General features: G+C 36.0%; 1 protein-coding gene across 6 annotated transcripts in view; it reads left to right on the top strand.

Annotated features, from left to right (window-relative positions):
• The window catches only part of ANGPT1 (angiopoietin 1), a 240,844-nt gene extending 217,733 nt beyond the window's left edge, over nucleotides 1-23,111 (top strand). For all 6 annotated transcript variants that reach the window (XM_014855264.3, XM_014855263.3, XM_070481479.1 and 3 more), the window contains exons 8-9: nucleotides 9,163-9,293; nucleotides 20,736-23,111. In XM_014855264.3, coding sequence (XP_014710750.1) covers nucleotides 9,163-9,293; nucleotides 20,736-20,896 — 292 coding nt within the window. In that variant the 3' untranslated portion in view covers nucleotides 20,897-23,111. The remainder of the gene's footprint in view (nucleotides 1-9,162; nucleotides 9,294-20,735) is intronic.
• Nucleotides 23,112-24,341: the final 1,230 nt, after the last annotated feature.

Below are 24,341 nucleotides of genomic sequence, written 5' to 3'. Positions count from 1 at the left end.
AATGAGAAAAAATTTTAAAGGAAATGAGTCCTTATGGATTTGAGAAAATTGATCCTTTTCATCTTTAATTTCTCCAGCGTATTGCCTATACGCATGTCTTAATTAGCTGCGTCTCTCTCGTTATTTTTGTGACTCTCAGTATGCTTATGTATGGCTATTAACATCAGACCCATTTATACTTGTTCAATTTAAACTTATAAAACTCATATTTACTGAGCTACTGTGTATTTTATGGTTATTGGTTAGAGAAGTTTGATTTAATGCTCTGTTAATATTCATCAGGTACTTACTCTACATGTGACAATCCTTTTAAGGACTTTCTGTGTACTACCACATTTAATCTTCACAACAATATTAGAAAGACATTACTATTATTAGACCCATTTTACAGATGAGGCAACTGGAGATCAGAAAGGATAGGAGCTAGGTTGCAAACCCAAACAAATAACTATTAGGCTCCAAACTCTGTTCAGTTTTATACGCTCTCTCAAGACACAAGTGTTCATGACACAGTCTTACTCTTCAGGAGCTAATGTTTTATTTATTTATCTTTTGTGGGGACAGAAAGGAAAGAAGGAAAAATTGGGGTTAATGACTTATTGTCAGTTATTATTTTCATTCATACTTAATTTGTTCCAAACTACGTATACCTGCTTGGTCTTTATGTCTTTTTAGGTATCTATAAATCTCTATCATATCCATAAGTCTTGATTCATCAAACTGTACATTATTGTCTCTTAACCTTCTACTCACACCACTCTTTTCTTTTGAAATTTCTTTTGAGCTTGTCTTTCTACTTGCAGATTTATGTCTATGTGTGCAGATCATTGTCATACAAAGTCTGTCATAGGCATGTATTCATTCATTTTTTCACAGGTGCACTGACTTTGCTTTGTGTATTTTTCTATCATTTTTCTCAGATACTCATTTAGAGACTCTTGCAAATAAGTAAATAATTCTGCTCACGTATGGACAATGGAGTAACAAATACATCTCAAGCATGTGAAAAACAGTGTTGCACACAATGACACAGCCTTAATAGAGCCTCATTCAACAGAGATCACAGTACTAAGATTCAACATTGGAAAACAAACCCTCTATCCTCTAACAATGAAGATAAAGCTATTGAAACAGATTTTTAGACGAATGCCCAGGTTCCAGAGGGAGTTATGCAATAGAATGGACACATGTATAGATATAGGTCCTTTTGTAAAACTTGATGATCTCATTTCTCATATGGACTCTAATATATAATTTAATGGGTTATTCCATGAGCTATTTCTTCAAATGTCTATTGGCAGTCACAAACTAATTCCATCCTCATTACACCAGTGCCCCATTATGACTTGAGCAGACCATTAGGTCATTATCATTGGACAAATTTCAAATCAGAAGAAAAATGCCCATGGGGCTTGAATTGTAAAACACAGTTGTATTACTAGAGTTAAAATGTTAGTACATATAAACCATCTCTTGAGATGAATGAAACTTAATTTTAAACAACTTGAACTCTAAGTTAATAATCAACTCAATAAATATTTATTGAATGCCTCTTATGTGTACGGTATATGGAGTTTATAAAGATGACTAAGACATGAATACTTCTCATTAGGAGCTTACAGTCTAGGAAGAAGGAAAAGGCAGATATAAAAATAAAAATACTACAATAGGCAAAATGAGATGGGTCACAAGAGAAGCAATTTATCAGTGCAATAACAATTTAGAGGAGAAAGAAGAGAGAAGGCTTCCTGTATAATATTTGGGCTTGTCTTGAAAAACGGTTGATTTTGGACTTGTAAAGATGGAGAGAAAGGAATCAGTTTAGTAAAACTCGTCATTTAAAAGCACAGGATACACTTGGAAAATCCTGAACTAAAGAGAATAAAATGTTTGTCTCAAAGATGTTATTTTGAAAAAACTTAGAAAATATTATTTAACTAGACATAATTTCACTATATTAACAGTCTAATATAGGGCTCAAGTCTCCCCTTGTGCTAAGATAAATTTACGTTCTTCCCTTTATCTCAAGGCTTCCAGCCTTAAGTATTTTCCACTGTAGAACACTATATACTTAACAAAAAGGGCATTTAATGAAAAACATAAAGAACTTCAGCTTCAAATACTAATAGAAAAAAGAGGAATAAAAATCTTAAATGCTTAGTATCTAAATAAGATCATTGTCTGCCTTTTCACTTGATGCTCCCAGCACATTCAAATGAAAGATGGAATCCCTTTTCTTTCTTATCTTCTTTTTTTTTTTCATTTTTATTTATTTATTTATTTATTGAGGAAGATGTGCCCTGAGCCAACATCCACCACCAATCCTCCTCTCTTTGTTGAGGTAACATCCATGCCCATCTTCCTCTACTTTATATGTGGGATGCCTGCCACAGTATGACTTGACAAGCGGTGTGTAGGCCCGCACCTGGGATCTGAACCAGCGAACCTGGGCTGCCGAGATGGAATGTGCAAACTTCACCACTGTGCCACCAGGCTGGCCCCTTCCTTATCTTCTTTTGATGTTAGATAACCTCAAAACTTAATTGTGCCATGAATTTCACAACCCTTTTTTTGAAAATCTCCTCCTCATCTCTCTCCGAAGTCCATGACCTCCACAGCCTCCAATGCTAATCTCTTCCACTAAACTTTTTGAGCAGGTTAGCATCTCCTGAATTTCTCCCTTACCCTGTTTACTACAATACTAATTATTTGTATACTTTCCAATGACTTTATAATGCCAAACAAATACCTAATCTTGCTAAAAGTCTACAGTAAGGCAAACACTGTTTTCTCTATATATAGATTGACAAGAGAAATATTTATTTTCACAATTAATTTCATAATTTTCATAAATAAGTGCCACCTGGATCGTTTAAACTCAGTGCTAAAAAAAACATGCTCTGATGATGGTGCCCAGCCTCCTCGACAGAGCAAGGGTGGGTGGGAAGCAGACACCCCTGGAGCAGCAACCAGGAGACCTAGTGGTGTTGGGAAACACTTGTCAGATTGTGTCCTTGCTACAAGGCACTGAAAGAGAACTGTGGGGGTTATTTTGCATTTTCTTCAAGTGCTTGTGAGAAAGACAAACTAGTTCCATATGGTGGCAGGGAGAGAGCTCAGAGCCAAAATAAAAATGTGTACAGCCTGTCAGTATGTAAGACCTTAAAGTTCAGTTATCTGAGAGTCTGTCTACTGTTTAAAAGAGCCAGGGCCAAACTTCAATTTGTCATACACACAACTCCCACTGCCTTGGATAATGAAAGAGACTCTTGCCCTCCTGAATACAGTGAAGACATAAAAATGTCAGAAGTATAGACATCTCTTAAGTAGACAAAATTAGTGAGAAACTGGATGCATGAGATCTGGCTGCCTATTTTAAAGAAAAGTAAGCTCTAGAATCACTTGTATGACACATAGATGTATTTTGAAGTCGGTTCCTCCTTACTAGGACACACTATTATCCTACATTCGTTAAGAAATATGATTTTGTTTTTCTAGGTATTGAAATTTAAGTGAAAGAAAATGGGTAACTATAGTTTCATCAAGGATGACTATAGATTCATGACCAATTTCAATGTTCTTTTATCAGCTTCGTTTTCCCTTAAGATGCTAGTTGAAAAAAATCAATATGCTAACATTCTTCATAGTCACCAAAGAAATGGTACTCATAAATTTTTCCCCCTTAATTAGGAAAAGTTGGTTTAAAAGGATGAATACCATGATTTTACTTTGTGGCTACCTTTTTTTGTCACATCTAACTATATTCTTTGGAATTTTGTGTTATTTTCGTGTTGTTGCTTTTTTTCTTTTTTTTCTGGCGTCTTCCATATTTCTGTCCCTAAGCCAAATACTTTGCTCTGGAATAACGTTTGGTTTTTATCTCCTAACACATCATCCTTCATGTAAGCCACATCTACACTGGCTGAACTCAAAAAAAAATGTCCAGGATTCCCGTGGTATTATTTTGGGGAAAGTATTCTCTCTAATGACTCGCACTTCAGGTTCCCTTTTACCATAGTCAGATGCAAAGCTAATTTTGGCCCTTCTTTCACTGGCTTTTTTTTTGGAAAGTGAGATTCCATTAGCAGAATATAGAAAGCTGTGAATAGTTAATTATACATAAGTTAGCCAGAATCACTATTAAAAAGAACCACCTAAGTATTCTGTTTGAACCTCAATTCACATTAGTTTTCTTATCTAATTAGAAAATATATTTGGCATTAGGAAATGGCCAGCCCTTAATTTGCTTGTATCAAATCATCAACTACCTTTGTTGCCTTTGGGTCAATAATTGGTATTCTATGCCAGCTAAATAGCTGCTGAGAAAGAATGAGCCCCTTAACTGTGCAGAGGGTCTATCCCTGACTACACAGTTGCTTGTGGAATCCTTGTAGGAGTCGACAGAAGTATAGGTATCCTCATTTGTAAGTTTCTTAAAATAGTGTTAAGAAAAATTATTTTTATGAAACACCATCTCTATTTCCAAGTGCAAGAGGGTAACTGTCAGTGGGGTGTCTCTTCCTTAGAAGAGTGTAAGCTGCTCCCCTGTGACAAGCTAAGGATATAGACATGGGGGGAGGAACACTACCGTACATAAATTACAAGTTCTACTCAGTCTTGTACAGTGAAAAATCCACTGTTCCTCGAAATATCGGTGTCTTCTACTTTATTTTTTATTGAGCTATAATTGACATATAACATTATGCTAGTTTCAGGTGTATAACATAATGATTTAATATGTATATGTAGGGAGGAAGACTTATCCTCTACCTAAATGTGGGTTCGTCTGGCCGGAGAACGAATTAAATTCACATGAGACAGAATAGCAAGAGAAAATTAAACAAAGATTTATGAGGAACCATGGCCCGGGGCCTTTCTTCCCAAAGGAAGAAACGGCACCAAAGAAGTGGGGTGCACAGAATGGTTATATACCCCCAAACAGGGTGTTTCACATGTGATTGAAATGTCCCTCCCACAATAGTCACAAGATTGTCCTGTCCGCACAGCGCTTGATGGACACAGCAGATAGTGGTCTGATATCTCAGTGGGCGTAGCAGGAGGCAAGGCTATTGTCTTGAGCTGGGTGGTCACAGGTGAGCGCAGCAATCAGTTCCTAGCCTAAGGAAAGATGCTTAATCCTTAAAGAAATGCCAGTGTTGGGAGGCGGAGGGAAGTCAGTTACAGGAGGTTACCAGACAAGCACAATAAAATGCAGATTTAACCCTTGCCTTTGGCATTGATTAAGAGTTTCTAGAGAGAAGGTCATCTCCTTTCTTCTTCCTGGTACAGAGAGGGAGGCACCTTTACAGATAGAGATTTAGTTCTACTTTTTAGTTGCTTTCCTGTCTGCAAAGAAACTAGCCTCAAATAATCACCATGACAAAGAGACATATCTTGGGGTGGCCAAATCCAGGTCCCCACATATATATATATTGCAAAATGATCACCTTAATAAGTCTAGTTAACATCTATCACCACACAGTTACATTTTTTTCTTGTTATGAAAACTTTTAAATTCTACTCTTTTAGCAACTTTCAAATATACAATACAGTATTATTAACTATAGTCACCATGCTGTACATTACATCCCCAGGACTTATTTGTTTTATAACTGAAAGTTTGTACCTTTTGACTAGCTTCACCCGTTTCTGTCACCCCTCAGTTCTACTTTTAAATTATTGCAACCAATATGTCCCAATATTTACATTGCACTATCTTGGGACTCTTCTCCACTTCTGATTTTTGATTTAAAGATTCCTAATATGGGCAGGGCCTTAAGGAAATATTTTACACCTTATTAGGCTTTTTCCTTTTTTTCAAAATATTTTTAGCTGAAGGATTTACCTTAAGAATTTTTATTTTATCTTATTTTTTTTTAAAGATTGGCACCTGAGCTAGCATCTGTTGCCAATCTTTTTTTTTTCCTCCTTCTTCTTCTCCTCCCCAAGGCCCCCCAGTACATAGATGTGTGCTCTAGTTGTAGGTCATTCTAGTTGTGGCATGTGGGACGCTGCCTCAACATGGCCTGATGAGTGGTGCCATGTCTGCACCCAGGATCCGTACTGGCGAAACCCTGGGCCGCCGAAGCAGAGTGCACAAACTTAACCACTTGGCCATGGGGCCGGCCTCAAGTCTGTCTTTATTTTTAATTTATTCTCTAATATTCGTTGGCTATGCACACAATACAAATAAGTCATTCAATAAGACGTAAGAACTAATAAGAATTAAGACATAGCCTTTCTTCCTTTATTTTGTCTGCATAATGTATCGAACATGTTTTCACATCCTGGAGTCTCCAAGAAAATAAGAACAAAAACAGAACTGGGAAGAAGATCAAGAAGGGTGTATAAGGGTGTACGTGTGTGTATGTGTATGTATTTTTTTTTAATTATTTGAGTTGATTGGAAGGAAGTGGGAACTTGAGTACTTAGCTAAATGAGATGTAAAAGTTATCCCTCTGAAAACATGGGCCAGGTATATTTTGGTTATTAGGGTTATTGATGTTTGGGTTTGCTTTTGCTTGCTGCCTTTAGCCTTCTGAAAATTAATTACACCAATCATTCATTCACACCCATCATTCATTTATTTAGTGAACATTGAGCCTGTGTCCTCTGTATCAAACACTGTTCTAGATTCTGGTGATTCAAAGATGAGTAAGACACAGCTTATGCCTCAAGGAGCTCACAGTTTATTATGGGAGAAGACAGGTAAAAAGACAAGTAAAATACAGCACAGTAAGTTTCACTATAAAGGTATCAATCTGATGTTCTTTGAGCTTATACTTGAAATGAATCTTAAAGGACGAGTAGTTTAGCAGCCGGAAAGGCCTTCCAGGAAGAGGGGAAGCATATGCAGATGTACAGAGAAATGAGAGTGCAGTGCTCTTAGAGAACAAGTGATTGGTAAGTCTGGAGCATTACGTACATGTGCAGAAAATAACAAGAGATAGGAGGTGTAGAGGTGTGAGGGTGGTATGGGAGAAAGTAGATGAGGGCTAGATCTTCGGAGTCCTTGTAAACCACAATAAGAAAATCTGGACTTTCTCTTTCATGTGTTGGGAGAACAACTGAGAGATTTTAACCAGGACAGAGGAATGATGAGATGCATGTTTTTGAATGAGCTACACAGAGCATGGATTTTAGAGGGAAAGGGAAGGAGCAAGGACTCAAGGCAGTGAGACCAGTCGTAAGACTTCTGCAATAATTCAGAGAAAAGCTGCCGGGACTAGAAGGCTGACCTTCAAATCTTGATTATGTGGATCTAGAAAAATGTCTCTTTTGACTTACAGACCTTAATATACATCGTTGATGAGGTCCATAGAGGTGAAGTTCAGCAAAATACACTGTAGATGTTTATTCTGTACTTTATTCTAACCCTAACATATATACTTGCATACTTATTTAGAGATTTAGGAAGGAACCCTTAAACTTGAGACAATTGATGATATAGTCATTCAACAGCTTCCAAATGATGTTGGAGAAGACTATGTAATGGCGTGGAGAAATGGATATAAAATTATATATGAAAAGCATATTATAAAGAAAATGTAAAGTATGATTTCATTTGTGTTTATACATGAGGAAAAACTGTTTTTAAGAGTACAAAACTGACATGAGCAATTACTTCTGAAGAGGTAGATGAGATAGGCCTGTGGGCAAACACTTTATGTCCATTGTTCAAAATTTTTATGAGAATGTGATCAGAAATTACATGTTTACTTAAAATTAAAATAAATAATATTTTCTATTTGGAGAGGGGAAAAACAGGGAAAAGGCTAAATGTATATAAACCATAATGTTAAGAGTAGTTATATTCAGAGATGAGATTTGGGTTGCTTTTTATTTTCTTCTTTTTGCTTTCCTCTACTTCCTAAATTTATAATTGTTTATTCCTATTGCCTTGGTCACACGAAGAAATTATTGTAAATTATGAGGTTGAAACTATAATCTTCTTGTGAAAAGATAAAAGTATAAACTATATCCAGCACTTACCAGTCACTCACTTAATGTCAACTCAACATTTGTTCCGGTTTACCTGCAAAAGACAGTGTAGAGAATTATTGTGTCCTGGAAAGTCTAGACCCATTGGTGAGCTTAAAGCTACTGCAGGGAAAATGGTATTGACTTACCTTAAGGAAAGTCACTGCGAATCATAGAGAAGCCAAGAATCAGAGTTGGAGTTATTGTCACTCATCGAAGAGCACCTTTGGGCTAAACACAGCCAGTCCCAGTGGAGCCAGAGGTTTCAGGCCAGCAGGGTCACAGCTACTTAATTTTGAAATCATTCATCTTCTTCCTCAAACTCTGATTCTGTGTTCATCAAACCAGCAACTTTCTATTACAGTTTGGCTTTCTGTGTGAAATTTTCTCTAAGGAGACCGTGAGACTGGGCTCCCACAATGTTCCTATTTTTACTGTAAATGGAGACCTGACAAAAGTCTTTCTCAGTTTTGTGTGTGTCTGTCCCTGGGAGGCTGAGAAATTGATCAAATTAAAACTTCAGACTAGATCTGGAAGGTGGTGGACTCACCCAGGTAACATGGCCCAGGACTCGCATTGATGACCTCTCACCTTACTTTGCCCTGGTGAGACCCACGTCCATGTGAGCAGCCTGCAACCTAAAATGTGAATCTGTACTTAAAAATTCTACAGTTTTGCGTCACTGGTGACTTTTAGCCTGCCTCTCAGAGTTTTAAAATATGTTTGTATGTGATAATTCAGCATTAGAAGTTTCCTTCAGCCTACTATTAACTACAAGTTCTGTTAATCATTGAAACCAACAAAACTTGAGTGGAGTTTAATTGTATATTTTCCTTCTGTGGATCTTGCATTATCAGGGAGCTATGAGTTTGAACGTGCATAGTGAAATAAACACCAAGCACATAGCCATAGAGAATTTTGTCTATCTGTAATTTGGAGTCTTTCCTTCCTTCCTTCCTCCCATTTTCCCTCCCTCCATCCATCCTTTTCTCCTTCCTTCCTTTATTTAGTCTTTCTTGCTTTTCGTTCAGAGAGCTTGGATCTTGTAGCAGTTTGTTGGAAGGGCTGAGTTCAAAGAAAAGAGAAAATAATGAAAAAGGCAAACATTCAACATGCCAGTCTTCTGGGTTCTGTTATTCTGTTGAATGGCTTATCTTTTTTTTTTTTTTTTTTTAACTTCAGGTTGTATTTAAAGGGTCACACTGGGACAGCAGGAAAACAGAGCAGCCTGATCTTACACGGTGCTGATTTCAGCACTAAAGATGCTGATAATGACAACTGTATGTGCAAATGTGCCCTCATGCTAACAGGAGGTAAGTCCTATGGGGCCATTCTCTAAGTTATGTTTCATTGGTTTGAGGCTTGAGGTTTCTTATCTATGAGAAATGACTCTGATCTTCTGGTCAGGAAACTTAAGAGCAAGTCCCTAGAGATCATTTTGTTCTGCCCACTAATTTACCATATGTTCTTGTGCAAGACATCGCTAGCATATTTAGAAGTTTTTCCTCCTCCCCCAACATCTATAGAAGGGACATGCTAAACTTGGCTCTGAATAAATTCTTTAGCCTCTTAAAATCCCAGTTATTCTACCTTCTAAATAATCATAATAATGTCTATAATGGAATGAACAATTTGAGAATTCAACATACAGAAAAAAAAATTCTTACAAAATGCTTTGCAACTGTGTAATAGAGTTCATTAATCTTCTATGAAATAGAATAAGAAGAATATAGAGGTGTAGTTAGATCTAAAGTCATACAATTTAGACCGGCTGTGCCAGGGTTTCGTATTATACAGTGTTGACCTCTGCAAGACATTTGCGCTGGTATAGGTGATATCATTGAATAATATTGTATCACTGAGTAAGAAAGTTAATCCTTTTGCACTTTTGCAGTATTTTCTAGCCTTCTGATTGTGTCAAAGAGAAATTCTTAATTTGGTGCAAACATGTCTGTAACACTTCCTTAGCACTTACTCAATAATGACCCTTCTTAGCAAAGGCAGCAAACCCTTTGGCCTGAGGCTCAGGACCTTGGTTAGCAATGGCACCTACCTAGAATCAAAGTGATTTTGTTTTAATTTTATTGAGTTTTATATCTGTCTTTTATTATAGCAAGTGGTATTTGTTTCTTCTTTAAAGGAATGCAGTTTTAAATGTATTCACACTATTTGATATTTAAAAAATCGTAGATTTAAAGAAAAATATTAATAAATGTTATAAACGGATATGGCAAAACCTGCAAAGTTGATACACAACAGATTGAAGTTTGAGAAACACTAAGCTAAAACCCGTTGCAAATGATGTAGCTCAAGAATGTTATAGGCTCTGGCAAGGAAGGAGTTTGCACCAAACAAAATTGTAAAGGAAATTTTTTTCCCACTGTTTCTCCTCTCACAGTTTTAGCATTGCTTCTCTCTCTTACTGGGATAGCAACCACTCCCACCTTAAGCTGTTCTGATCCTTTCTCTGTGTTAGTCTACAACAAAACATGTTTTCATGCTAGTAAGGAAAAAACTCTAAATCTAGTATTTTCCTTCCCCAAATATGATATTACTACCATTATTATTACGTGTTATTATATGTCACTGTATTTGTTGTACTATCTTACTTGAACTTCAAATCAACTCTGTGAGATAAGCAGAGAGGGAAACTCTAATCTCCACTTTGTACGTAAGGAGAACAAAAGTAAGTTAATGTTCACCATTTTATTCGTAACATCTAGCGCAGTAGATTGTGGCACATAGGAACTCAATAAAAAATATGGTACATGAATTAATGAATAACCATCTTGTAACGCTTGAAATCACTTTCAAATTTTGAAGTCAATGAAATGAAACATTAGGTTGATGTTTTTCTTATCAATTAACAGAGCTTGGAAGAGTATAGAGAGAAGGTTTTGCAGAAAACTTTCCACCTTCATCCCCATCCCCGAGCCCTCTATTACTACCACCACCAAGTCACATCCCTTTTACCCCCATCCACTCCACTTATGTTAACATCTTTTCAACGTGAGATGAGCCCTAGCATTGTTAAAGCCAACTTGTTATGATTCCACCTCTATCATATCTTTCTCCTTAAGCTTTCAATATGCCATTTTGGCATCACATTCAAGCTCTTCAAATAGTTAAATGTCCTCTATATGTAATTTTATGACCCCCTCCCCCAAACAGGTGTTACAAATTTAGAATGTTTTTAAAAACTGGTACCCACAGGTAAGATTTTGAACTTTTTTTCTGAAAGAAAATTTTTCTTTTCATTGCCTTCTTGATCCCATAAATGAAATTGTCAGTAACTTTATACAAAGACAAAATGACTTTGCCCAGTTTCCTGCCCATTTTAATATAAGTATGCTTCATTTTCTCCATGTCTATTTTTACATATAATTTTTGTTACCAAATAAATACAACACATGAACCAACAGTAAAATCTTTCAAATGTTTCCTTAGAAGAGTGTTCCAATATGTTCATATTCCTGTCATCATAATGAAAATATAGACCAAAGAGGAGAATGCCCCTCTTGGTTGTCAATGAGAAAACTTCATTGCTCAGATTTATGACTTTATTTCTGCTGCAAATGATGGAACTTTGTCATGTTCATTCATCCATAATCATTCTTGGACTTGCTTCTTACTCACCAATAAACGCATATGTTGGGGAGAGAAAATTTCCACTTATTGCTTGGGCTGAAATAGTCTAAGTAAATGTGTTTTTGTAATAAACGCCATTACCCTATCAAATATCCTTTTGAAAGAATCCAGGTCTTGCAAAGCTATTCACTCTGCAAAGCTAAAATGTGGAATTTAGATAGCTAAGAACTGGAGAACATAAGGATGAATGTCGATGACAGTCCAGGTAACTTGAGTATTGCCTGGAACTTACGTCCTAATTAGCAGATCCCCACCACCACTATTTATTCTCTGTCATATTTTCCCTTAGAAACATTTTCTTCATCTGATGATTTTTCCTTTCTTTTTTAAAATTTGTATTTGAATTTTTTGCCTATTGAAAATAGTCTCGTTTAAGCAGTGAAATTTCATACTCTTTGAAATTAATAACTCATACTTCTCCATCATTATCAATTAAAGCTTTGTTTTGTCTTGTTTATATATTTTTTCTTTATTTCTTCGAAAAGGAATTAAGGGTAAAGTAAAATTTATTGCCCGCTAACTATCCTAAATAGTTTTCTTTAAGTACGTGGAAGGATTTTAATTGGAGAATGTAGTATCGTTGCTCCCCTTATCTGTCAAAGACTAAACAAGAGGAGATGGGCTTAATTGAAAGCAAAAGGTATTTCAGCTAGACATAAGGTAGAACATTTTGATCTTTCTTCCTTCTTTCCTAACATCTTAACTTCTTAAATTCCTTCTATCAATTTAACATATTTTTCACAAGTAACTATTAAGGGAATAAGAAAGACAGAATAGAGCTTGCATCTATGGAGGGAGGCCATCAACAAAAAAGTAAACAATAAATAACACAATTTCAAACCATAACAAGTTCTAGGGACAAAATATAATATGTAATAGAGTTATTGGAGGAAGGGGGAAGTGACTTTAGATGGAGTGTCCGGGGGTCAAATGCTGGAATGAGTTGCCAGGGAGCATTGTGCATGTCTAGTTATGGACATCTTCAAGAAGAGAAAGTAAAGCTATTCATCTGAAAGAGTTTGCTTATGCATGTTCCTGTAGTTGTGGATCTAGATAAGAATGTCACATTTTTTTTCTAGTTCTGTGATTCCATTATTCCATGTACTCATTGTGGCTACAGTAGGGAAAAACAAGTGATATTATCTTTCGATGCATGGGTTGTAATTCATAGTGGATCGTTGAGTGGAAAGGAGGCATGAGGGGCTGCAAAAGCACATTTGCCGTCAATAGAAATAGATAGCACAGTGTTTTACACCTCCTTTCCCAGAAGTATATGGACTTATTCCTTCCTTACCAGAAAGCCAGCAATTCTTCCACCCAACTTATGTATTGAGTTATTTTTATGTTTTATTACACACTTCATATGGGACCAGAGCATATATTTCAAGATCAAGTTGCCAGGCACATTTTCTCTGGAATTGACCCCTTAATTAATCATTAACTAGAGGTGATTTGTCAGCATAGATTTATAAGTCAGAAATATCTTTGTCTGTGATTTCATTGGCTTTAGGAAAATTCGTGAGTTTTCTCTTTAGGTCTCCCCTCTATGTAGGCTGTTAACAACAAATCTGTATATTTCAGTACTGGGAGGATAAATTTAAGAGATCATTATAGGAAATATTTTCTTAGTCCCACAGGAGAGCTCCTACTATGCCCTCCTGAGATCAGACAGAGGAATCCATTTCATTACCAACTTGAATTTTATCTAATATTTAACATTAAGAAAATGAAAATGAAGTCTCATCCAATGTGTGCTTTTGTTTATATGGATTTATAGTCTAAAAAATAAATACGCAAAACAACTCTGACTCCAAAACTGTGAAAATGAAAAATTTTTATTACTAGATTGTCACACTCAAAGTGAACTTACATTCAAGGAAAACATGGTCTTTGGTACTAAATTAGCATTCTTCAAGCAAATATTTCTAAAAGTCTGTTAGAAACTACAATTATTAAATGTTGCTGAAGAAAAAACAAAACGAAGTGTGGTATTGCTTTACATTCCTTTCCTTACCTTACTTTTCTTTCAACATAATTTCCATATTTAGTATATAACGTAAAAGCTATGCAAAAATGTGACCTAACCTTCTGCAGAAAGAATCTGTTATGGTAGAAACTCCGATCTCTTTTCCCACGCATAAACTATGTCAGCCGACAGACAGGACTTTGCTAAAGCTAACAAAGGATATTTCTCAATTCAGTCCTAAAAGAGAGGATAAAGCCATACACATAAATTTCTTAGTACACCCTAGAACTTACCAGATGCTAGGAGCAGAGAGCTGATAAATGCTTGCAGCAGAGAGTTGATATTGCCTGCTATATAATCTTGAAGAAGACAAAGAAAATGGAAGAAATTAGTAGCTTCTCCAACTGGTGAATGATGCTGAAGTGACAAGATCTTTGGGGAACATATAATCATCTTAGAGTTTTTTAATAACCCAGGAAGGATGAGTTAAGCATTGTCAGATAACTGGCATTCCCTAGGTTTTCAAGCAAAAATGTTCAGAGAAAAGATCCATAGGGATAATTTAAGGTTGACCACAGAAATCTACATTGCATTACTTTATTCCAAAGCAATTCCTTATTTAGTACATAACTGTAAGCCTAGTCCACAAAAATGTACATTCCTTGAAGGCAGGGACTTTGTGCTAGCTATTGCTGTGTCCTCAGTGCCTAGAGCAGTGTCTGGCACGTTGCGTGTGTTAGATAAATGTTGGTTAAATGAATATGTTATCAGAATCTCTGAAAAGACTTTGCAAAATTACAAATGATCCCAGTGAGAATACATAAAAATAAATCAATGTGAGTATGAATGTGACTCTTGCGTGAACTTAGATTTAAGATGCATAATCACATGTATGCATTTGCATGCACACACATGGAACAATGGGATGAATATTGAGGACTGGAACTAAATTTTAAGAATAACTAAAACCTAGAAGACTAAACTTTAGAATTGGAAATTTTGAGTGTTTGATTCCTGACTTTCAAATAAATTTGAACATCCTCAGTGCAAAGTTTAGGATTATATTTCTATTTTCTTGAGGAAATTTTTACTTACTGGAAAAAGAAGAAAGAATATCAGAAAATGTTTTTCAAAAGAGAAGTTTGGAAAAGGGTGAACCAGAACTGATAGGCCTATACCACAAGGTTGCCACCAAAGGTTAATAATTGACAGCGGACGAGAAATAATCAAAAGCTTAATTTTGTTTGTAGTTTGCTCTAATAATAATTTAGCAAATATTTATTGCACTCTTACTGTCTAACAGACATTTTTGCATTATCCTAAATGATTTATAGTTAATAACTTACATGATGCTTCTAAAAACTCTTTGAAGTAAGGACCACAATAACGCTGTTGGCAAGAACTGAGATAGAGAAAAGTTAGATAACTTGCCAAAGGTCGCAGAATTAGTGTCAGAGGTAGGATTTGAATGCAACCTCCAGATAAGCCATCACCTCATACACTCCTTTTACTGCCTCTGTTAAAAGGAATGACCTTCAAAGACAGCAGTTTAGCTCTGTTTGACTGTTTGCAGCACATTTTCATGAGGATTTCCTCACTTAAACCGGGTTAAAAGTGAAATGAAGTCCATGGGAGGGGAGAGACAGTAAGAGAATACCTAGAGGTTTTTAACGAATTCAAGATTACTGGCCAGGATAAACAACTTTTCATCTTTGGAACAAAAAGAGAAAGGAAAAAAAAGCCAAGTCCTTGGCCTGAAGGGGATGTAGTACGAGATGACAGAGAGAATGCAGACCTCTGGAAAGGTCCTCTGCCTCCTGCACACAAGACCCATGCAGCTGCTCCTTGAGGCTAGCTATGGGTAACGCCAATTTTGTGCACATAAACTCAGCGAGTGATTTTTTTGTGATGATCCCATTGATAACAAGGGCACCAATTGGTTCAGTTCAGCCTCATCCTTATTTAACGATAAAAGAGGAAAATCTTATTCTCCATGCAAGTTCTGTTCCATATTGCTGATTAGAATGCATGCATTGAAAATAAATGAAAGAAATCCATAAAAACAGATATATCTTTTCATTTTGCTGTACTTTTTACCTTAGAAAAGAAGTGTTGAGAGACATTTTGTTTAGGATCAAAAGAATTTGAAGGTTTGGTTTCCTGACTGTCAAACAAATTTGCACTTCCTGAGTACAACGTTTAAAATCAAATTCCTATTTTCTGGGCAAAGTTTCATTTACTGGTGATAAAATGTGAATTTTCTGCTTCAAAGATAACAGGCTTAAATGATTTTTAAAGGCCTGGGAAGCCCGGGATAGTTATTAGAAAACTAAATTTTAATGAGTTAAGTGTAAATGAATTAGAAACATGCATCTCAGATTTCTTATTAAAATATACATGAGGTTACAGGTTATGAAGAAAAATGCTTGGCAAAGTGCATCTTGGCAGTTGCCAATCTTAAAACATTTGAGACATTTTATCAGTTGTCCTAATAGCAGATGGAAGCTGCTGCTTTCTTCCATCCTTTGCTTGAAACAGTGAGTTCTTTTAAGCTTAAAGTGCCTTTCCTAGATTAACTTCTTTAGCATATTGCTCATTTGTTATGCCCAGGCACATACAGAACAAAGTACAAAGTTAATATTTCCCAAGGATTATAGAGGATATGTAATTCAGCTATTTGGTATTTTATCAGAGAGGACCTGCAAACTCAGGCATACCCACACAGAACACCTTCGTTCCATGCAAACTTATATTTGCATGGAACTTACATGTAACTTACTTATATATGTAAACTCACACACTGTTGAGTATATATGATTATCTGAATACTAGGGATTACATATGAATAACCATGAGTCTGCTATACTTTTGCCCGCTTTCTGGAAATATGCTTTAAAACCTTGTCTTTTCAGGATTTATGTTTAAAAGACCTGGTCATGCTTAATTTTTTCAGAGAGGGGTAGAAAGTGGACAAACTGAAATATGTAATACAAAGAAATTCCTTAGTTTGCTTTAATACATGTGTCAGAGAATACTTACTAGCACAGAGCTAACCATTTTTGCTACCTTGAAGTTCAGAGTATTTTATAAAGGAAACTACAACCAAAATTGTCATGAGAAATAATTGCCCTTTCATTTAGTTTTCTGCCATCTTAATTCATCATCTTATTATTATCAATTGCCCTCTGATAGTCCATAGTATAGACGGCCCACTGGTCTTAAGATAAAGAGATAATCATTGAAAACAAAACACATGTTAGGTGCTTAAATGCCATGTCTTTAGAAGGCAAACGCTGTACAACTGTACTCATTTGGGGCCAAATCATTTTCATATTTCTCTAATAAACTCTATCAAGCAAATAAGGAAATATGTTGTTACCAAGGACCTGGTCTTCATTATTAAATCATTATGATGCCTCACAAAATTTAATCCTTTTGGTTCCTGCTCTAACCCTCATGCCCCACTTCCTAGATAACTTATACAAAGCACTTAGATGGGGTGTTACAGGCCCTAATAGTGCATCATCTTCTTTGATCCTTGCAACTGTGCTATGAAAATGGTTGTTCGGACATTTATAATCCACATCTTATAAGTGAAGAGGTAAGTGGCTGTATGACCTTGGAAATGTTCCTTAAACTATCTGAGCATCAGTGTCTTTATGATGGTACTTGCCATACCACATAAGGCTGTTGGGGAATAAAATAAGAAAATGCACATAAATATTTTAGCAGAGTCCCTGAGACATATTAACTGTTCAATAAATATCAATGTTATTTACGTTATTGCCTAAGATTTCTTGGTTATTAATTGGTGAAGTCAGCATTGAAGTCTGGGTTTTCTAATTTCTTGTCTGGTGTTCTCCAGGCTCCTCATTGCCCAAAAGAAAATTTCTAAAAATGTAATAAAAACCTCTGTGTGCTCCCTCCTGTTTATTTTGCTAGCCCTATATTCTCCAACCCCTTACCCACTGGCACTCCAGCCAAGCCAAGCTGCTGGCAGACACTCTCTCCTGCTCTCTCAGAGTACATACTGTCTTTAGAATCTCTTTCTGCCCAGTGAACTCACACCCATCCTTCAGGACCCAGCTCAGGAGGTAAATGAGTGAGCCTTATGGACCCACAAACAGGACTTTCTGTTTATGTTTCTAAGGATTTTTTTCATCTCTGTTTAACAGCTATCATCTCATTTTTTAACAATTTGTTGTGTCCTACACAAAACTGTGCACTCCTTGAAGTCAGGAATTTAATTTTACTCAACTCTGACCTTTATGTCCTTCTATTGGTTAATATTCGTTGAATTGATTCTAGATTCATTTTTCTCCTCTTTATGACGCTACCACAGATGCTCAGGATAACTTCGGCAGACCATAGTTATAGAATGAGGGTTCTAAGTAATATTTGATTACACATTTCAGCTGGAAGATCTGGTTCCTCTTGCTAAATATTGGTTCCCATTCCTAGGGAATGTTTTACTTGTTCACCTGATGATGGACAAGTAGGCTGGATAAACTATAAATTTTTCCGCAAACATTGTTCAGCTTTCCACCAAAACTGCCTACTTCTCCACCTTCATTTTCTGCAAGTCTCTCCTTTGTTCACTATGTGCCAGCTACACTGATGTTCTTTTAGTCCTTAAACCAAGCTCTCTTTCTTCCTAATAACTTTGTCATGTGCTATACTCTGCTTAAAAGAGTCTTTCCCCATCTTCACACGGCTGCCTCCCTCTCATCCTTCATCTCTCATTAAATGTCAACATCTTCCATGAACATGAAAAGTCAAGTAAGTCTGTTATTTTCCTTCATGGCTCCCTGATTCTTTTCTCTTTTTTTCTTTTCTTTTTGGTCATGCTTTGTAGGTATTTTATTTATTTGCTACTTTTTTGCCTATTTCTCACATTAGAAGTAAGTTCCATAAGGGCAGGGACCGCATCTGTCTTGTTGAGTATTGTGTGACAACACTTCACAATAATTACATATTGAATGAAGAAAGAAAAATTGAATACAGTAAGCACGGATGTTATGTCTTCGGGTGTCTATCAAATGTAGCTTTTTAGCAAGCTAAACTATTTCAGACCATAGAGGCTGTTCAAGAAGAAACTAAGTCAATCGCTCTGTCAATAAGCCTGTAGTTGCTGGCCAGTTATTTGTTAAGCAAACTGTGCAGCACTAAGTATGCGAGGTGGGCTGGTATATAGACCATGCCTTGGGATAATGAACAAAAGACTATGTGATTTGGTCTTCAGACTCTCTTGGCTTCGGGCTACTGGTTTTCTTGTCAACTCTGACCCAGCCATACTGTTCTTCTTTCAGTATCTCCAAAATGCCATTCTCCTCACCACAAACATTACCCTGTCATACTCATTGGAAAATATACACAAGATCCGTTTATCTGATTCTGTTATGTGCCCCTAGTTGGATGCTAGTTCCGTTTCTCTTTCTTAAGCCCATCATAAGTTTCCCGATAAATGTATCCTTCTGCCTGTGTCCTTTATGGCCAGGCTGCTGTTGCTACAGCCCTCTGCCTTCCCACACTCTTTCAGAACTCTTGTGACTTTCTATAAACCGGACAAAACCACACACTTTTACCCTGAGTGCCTTAAGATAATTTGGAGGATCATTCTGTAATTTGTACTTCTCAACAATAGAGTAACTGCGTTTACTTCAGACACCATGGTGGATATTTGAAAGAGTATGAAAGGCTCATTAACATGATGGAAGAGTGCCTCAAGAAGGTCATAGAAAAGGAGGAAAGAGTTAAAACACTAAAGCAATCATTTTGTCCTTTGAGAGTCTTCTGGGTAAATAAATTTCCTAATGTTAGAATGCCTTTTGTAATATAAATAGCATATTTTTACTAGTTGTACTTACCAAAAAATTTTTTAAAGAATTAATCTTAAGAAAAAAAGGTGGAATTTTACAGTTCCTCTTCCCTCGCCAAACAAGAACCTTCTTGTCCCTCGTGTTTTGACTACATTAACATCTATGTTGTTTGCGTACAGTTGGTAAAACAGCATTGAACACAGTGTCTTTCCAAACTCATCAAGACATACCTTACTGTTCCCCAGTATGAATCAGTGATTAATACAGCTTGCTATGCCTCTAGTTTGACTTTGCAAACACAACCCAGCTGTATTCATCTTCAAAAATTGAAAAGTGAGAACTAGCTTTTCTTCATATAACTTTTTCTAAAGTTTCTGCAAGATGATGCTCATGTTACAGTCAAACATCAGCTGTACAGCTTTTTCTTTAACTATTAGTCCCTTAGGTAGAACTCTGTAATCAAAGGGAGGTCAACTGTATCCAAATACAAATATGCCAGAATGTCTCTGGCATAAATCTCTCCCTAAAGATTTCAGTAGTGTTACTCCAGAAGAGAGAGAAAAAGTACTATGTTTTATCTAAAAATCTAAGAACTTGATTCATTAAAAAAAATAAAGTACTAAGTTATCCTTACAGGGAGCATAGGAGCTCCATGTTACTCATCAAGTTGTTTTTCTTTTTGGACAATCACAGAAAACATACTGCTCTAGAGGAACTATGTGGCTACTGTTGATGCACACTTCCCGTATGGCTATAAACTACAGAGAGGGCCTGGTAATTCAAATTCACAGTCATTGCCCAGTATCCAAATAATTTCAGAAGCAGCGAAGGGCCAGTTCTTGGCAAAATTATAGAGTAAATAGGGAACATTTCTTTCTATTTCAATGCCAGTTGTCTAATGTTCTTAACTTCATCACTAATAATTAATGGTTCTATTCCCAATAACAGGCTTAAGGTAGATGCCTCTTTGGGGTATCTGCATTTTACTTGCCCTACACATAAATCCAGGCTGATTTAGATCACATCTTGAAACCCAGAAGCTTCCCATCCTCACAGTGTGAAATGAGTCCGAATGGAGTGACACTGAAAGCTAATTTTCATGAAAGCATTCCTTTCTCCGATTGTTCGTACACTGCCTGAATCGATGTTATTCAAAACAATTCCAGTACTGAGAAGATATTTCTTAAATGCCTCCTATTTGCAAATAATTATAACAAGTATGAATAACTTCCCCTTCAGTTAATGCTATTAGCTTCCAAGTGTTCAATTTATTTATAATTGTTTCTTCCTCTTCTCTCTTTCATTGTTAACTAATTTTTCAGGCTGGTGGTTTGATGCTTGTGGCCCATCCAATCTAAACGGAATGTTCTATACAGCGGGACAAAACCATGGAAAACTGAATGGGATAAAGTGGCACTACTTCAAAGGGCCCAGTTACTCCTTACGTTCCACAACTATGATGATTCGACCTTTAGACTTTTGAAGGCACAATATCAGAAGCAATTATAAAAGCAACAAAGAAATCTGGAGAAGCTACCAGATGAAAAACTGCTTGAAAACTTCTGAAGCAAACAATATTATCTCCCTTCCAGCAACAGGTGGCAATTATGTGAAGTCATCAAGGTTCTTGACTGTGGATTTGGAACCTTTTGAGATCACAAAAGTCTCTTCTTGGGGTTACCATGTTCATATGGCTTGGCTATAGAGAATGCCACTCACTATCAAGCTTTAAAAAGGGAAGAAACTGCTCAGTTCGCTGTGCTTCAAATTACTACTGGATTTTATTTTGGAACTATAGTAGCCAGATGATAAATATGGTTTATTCATGTAAAACTGAAAAAAGAAGAAAATTAACAACAACAACAACAACAAAAGAATATACATGAAGAATAGAAACAGGCCTGCCATAATCCTTTGGAAAAGATGTATGACACCAGTGAAATGGTGTTATTTCTATGCAAACCTACTAACAGTAAGTTTATACTGTTGCACAATTTTAATAAAAGTTCAGGAAGAACAGCACCGCCCTCTGAATTGGTTAAATGTTAATGGATTTCAGAAGCCTAACTCCTAAATCGTACTTACTAGTTGATTTCAGTTAACTCATCTTCAAATGTAAATTTCATTTTGGGAAGCCATAAAGAATTTTAGTGTATAAAGAACAACGTGTGAGGTAGAAACACGCTCCATTACTCTTTGATTTTTTGATACAGTTTTCAGAAAAAATGGACACAATCAAGTATGGACATATGAGGTGAAAATTTATCCCCCATGCTACAGTTTTCATTTATTTTAAAAGCTGACTGACTGATCTATAAATATATTTATAGCCTGAGTAAAGTTTAAAGAATGTGAAATATATCATCAAGCTCTTAAGATAATATACATGCATTTAATATTTTCTTTGATATTATACATTAAAGCAGTGTTTTAGAGTGTATTAAGTTGAAGTAAAACCAAGTAAACTGGAACAGTTTATTTTACAGTGTCTTCTTGCATGTGTATACTTAAGTGTAACTTCATTATTTTAAAAATAATGATCTTCAATTCTTCACCCTATTTCATGCTAATTTAATTTTTGCTGATTAACTAAAACATGCTTTCCAGATTCACTCTGTTCCAGTTTCTGTAAAAGATACACTTTGAAGTCTATGAAAAATAAAAAAGGAATTATAAATACCATTGTACATAGTATGTTAATATCCATGGTAAACCTAATAGCTGTTTCATCTGGAATATACAATGTTGTCCTTAATTGATGAAAATAAACACAAGTTTTCAAAGAAATCCACTATACCACTTTATGAACTACATTATTTCTTCGCATTTTTCTACGCAGGCTCTGTTTTCTTAGGCAGTTTCTGATTTTTAAAACTTATTATTTGTGGAGAAAATTGGCAAAACTCTGTGTTATACATAAAGGAAACACACAAAAAAGAAAATTAATCATAGTTACCTCACTAAGAAAATTCTGACTGTTAGCTGCTATAAATCTCTTAGCGAAAATATTCCTATGGGATAATCTATTTTAAGTAAATTTGGGGACACAGATTTTTGGGCAATTTGAAGTTAGCACAATATTTTATCAAGAAGTACTTTCTGCCTCTACGTCTTCAAGGTTACAATAGAGCACAGTTTTTATCAAAACATGAGTTTCTATGAGATAAGAAAATTGAAATGCTTATTGGCTTTCCTTTCTTAAAAAAATGTTTTTTCAAAGCAACAATACCAATTTCAGACCTGGTGACTTGATCTGTTATTATCCCTTTGTGGCTTTCCTCCATTTGAGAGGTAAAAGCTATTTGCATTTTTAAGAAAATATTTTTTAAAGTTTACCATTAAGTCTTTATATTTATACATCTGTATACAACCTGTTTTGCCTTACAAGTGATATTTGCAGGTATTCCGCAGTTTTTCTCTTCTTGGTGACTCCTTCATAGCACTATTTAGCCTCTCCCTCTAAAAATCTTCTTGCTTGTTTTCATTTAAGTGAATGAAAGTGAGTGTTTTGTTCTTTTGTATTCCTACAGATTCTTTTTACCAGTGTTTTGATAAATAATACTATTTCCCAACTCATATTATAAAAATAAAATGAAATAATGAATAAAAAGAAAGCATGACATTTACTGGTTTGCTATCTGGGTTTGAAAAATGAAATATTGTTTCCAATTATTTATAATAAAGCAGTATAAAATGTTTTATGACTCCATTACGTGCATTGTGTGATGCTTACATGTTTATGGCCACTTAACATGTATATCCTTTGCATTTAATTATTTTGTGGTAAGCTAAGTATTAGGATTTTGTCTTTAAATTTTCCTTTCAATAAAATTCATGTGGCTTCTATGCAAATTTCTTCACATCAATCACAGCTTTATTTGATATAAATAAAATTGAAAACAATGTATTTGTGAAACTTCATCTCATTTTAAATGTTTTACAAATTTAAAATTAGAGATCTATGGGAGTATAGAATCACTGAAAAAAAGACTACTAAATGAACTAAAGCCTCAATCTTTGAAAAATGTTCAGTCTGGGATGTAAGATATCTTAGCTCTATTAGAACGGTAGATCTCTACTGTATGCTGGTTATGTCCTGCCAATTATTAAGTGTTGTATTAGCATATGACAGTTGACAATAAATCCTGAGGACTCTGAATGTGGAATAATAGGATGTGTGCTGAATATCTGAGTTATAAAAGGGAAAGAGCATGAAGGAGATGCTCCTCGCCCCTCAGGCCTCCTGTCTATCAGCTGTCTTATCAGTTCAGTTCTTAGAAGGAAATTTTTTACCTTTCCCCTTGATTCTGCTCCCATTGCCTCCAGATTGATCCGAATTTTCATTAACTTCCACCTATATCACTGAAAAAGATACTCTTTCTCCTGCTACTCTCTGCTCCTATTCATCCCTAATCACACAAGCTTATTCCTAAAGCCAGACTTCTGAACCTGTTTCTTCCCTGCTCAAAATCCTTCAGTGTTTCCTTACTACTGCCTGAAGTTGAAACAAACTTGTTAGGTTAACCCCAGCCTGCATTCCCAGACAGTTCCATTCCATCTACTCAGAATTCCGATCCAAATGAAGAAATGAAGAAGCCTGTGATAGACTAATTGCACAAATGACCTCTGTCCTTCTGCTTTCTCTGTGCTGCCCTTACAGTGTGACTTTGCAGCTCATCCCATGTAGAGGTTGAGTCTTTCCCCATGCCCGGAAGGGCCGGCTTGAGACTTGCTCCAGCCAATAGAATGCAAAAGTGCCTGTGTGCCACTTCTGAGCCTAGGTCTCAAGAGCGTTCAGCTCCACCCCACCTCTGCCAGGATAAAAAGCACAGGGTAGCCTAATGGAGGATTAAAGACCACAGGACGCAAGACTGAGTTTACCAGATGCGGCCACTGTAGTCCAGCAAGCCCTCAGCTGATCCACCAGA

Source organism: Equus asinus, chromosome 12 (genome assembly GCF_041296235.1).
Source record: "Equus asinus isolate D_3611 breed Donkey chromosome 12, EquAss-T2T_v2, whole genome shotgun sequence".
Classification (NCBI taxonomy): Eukaryota; Metazoa; Chordata; class Mammalia; order Perissodactyla; family Equidae; genus Equus; species Equus asinus.
The sequence above is the reverse complement of the archived record's forward strand: the minus strand, read 5'-3'. Positions and strand labels throughout refer to the sequence as shown.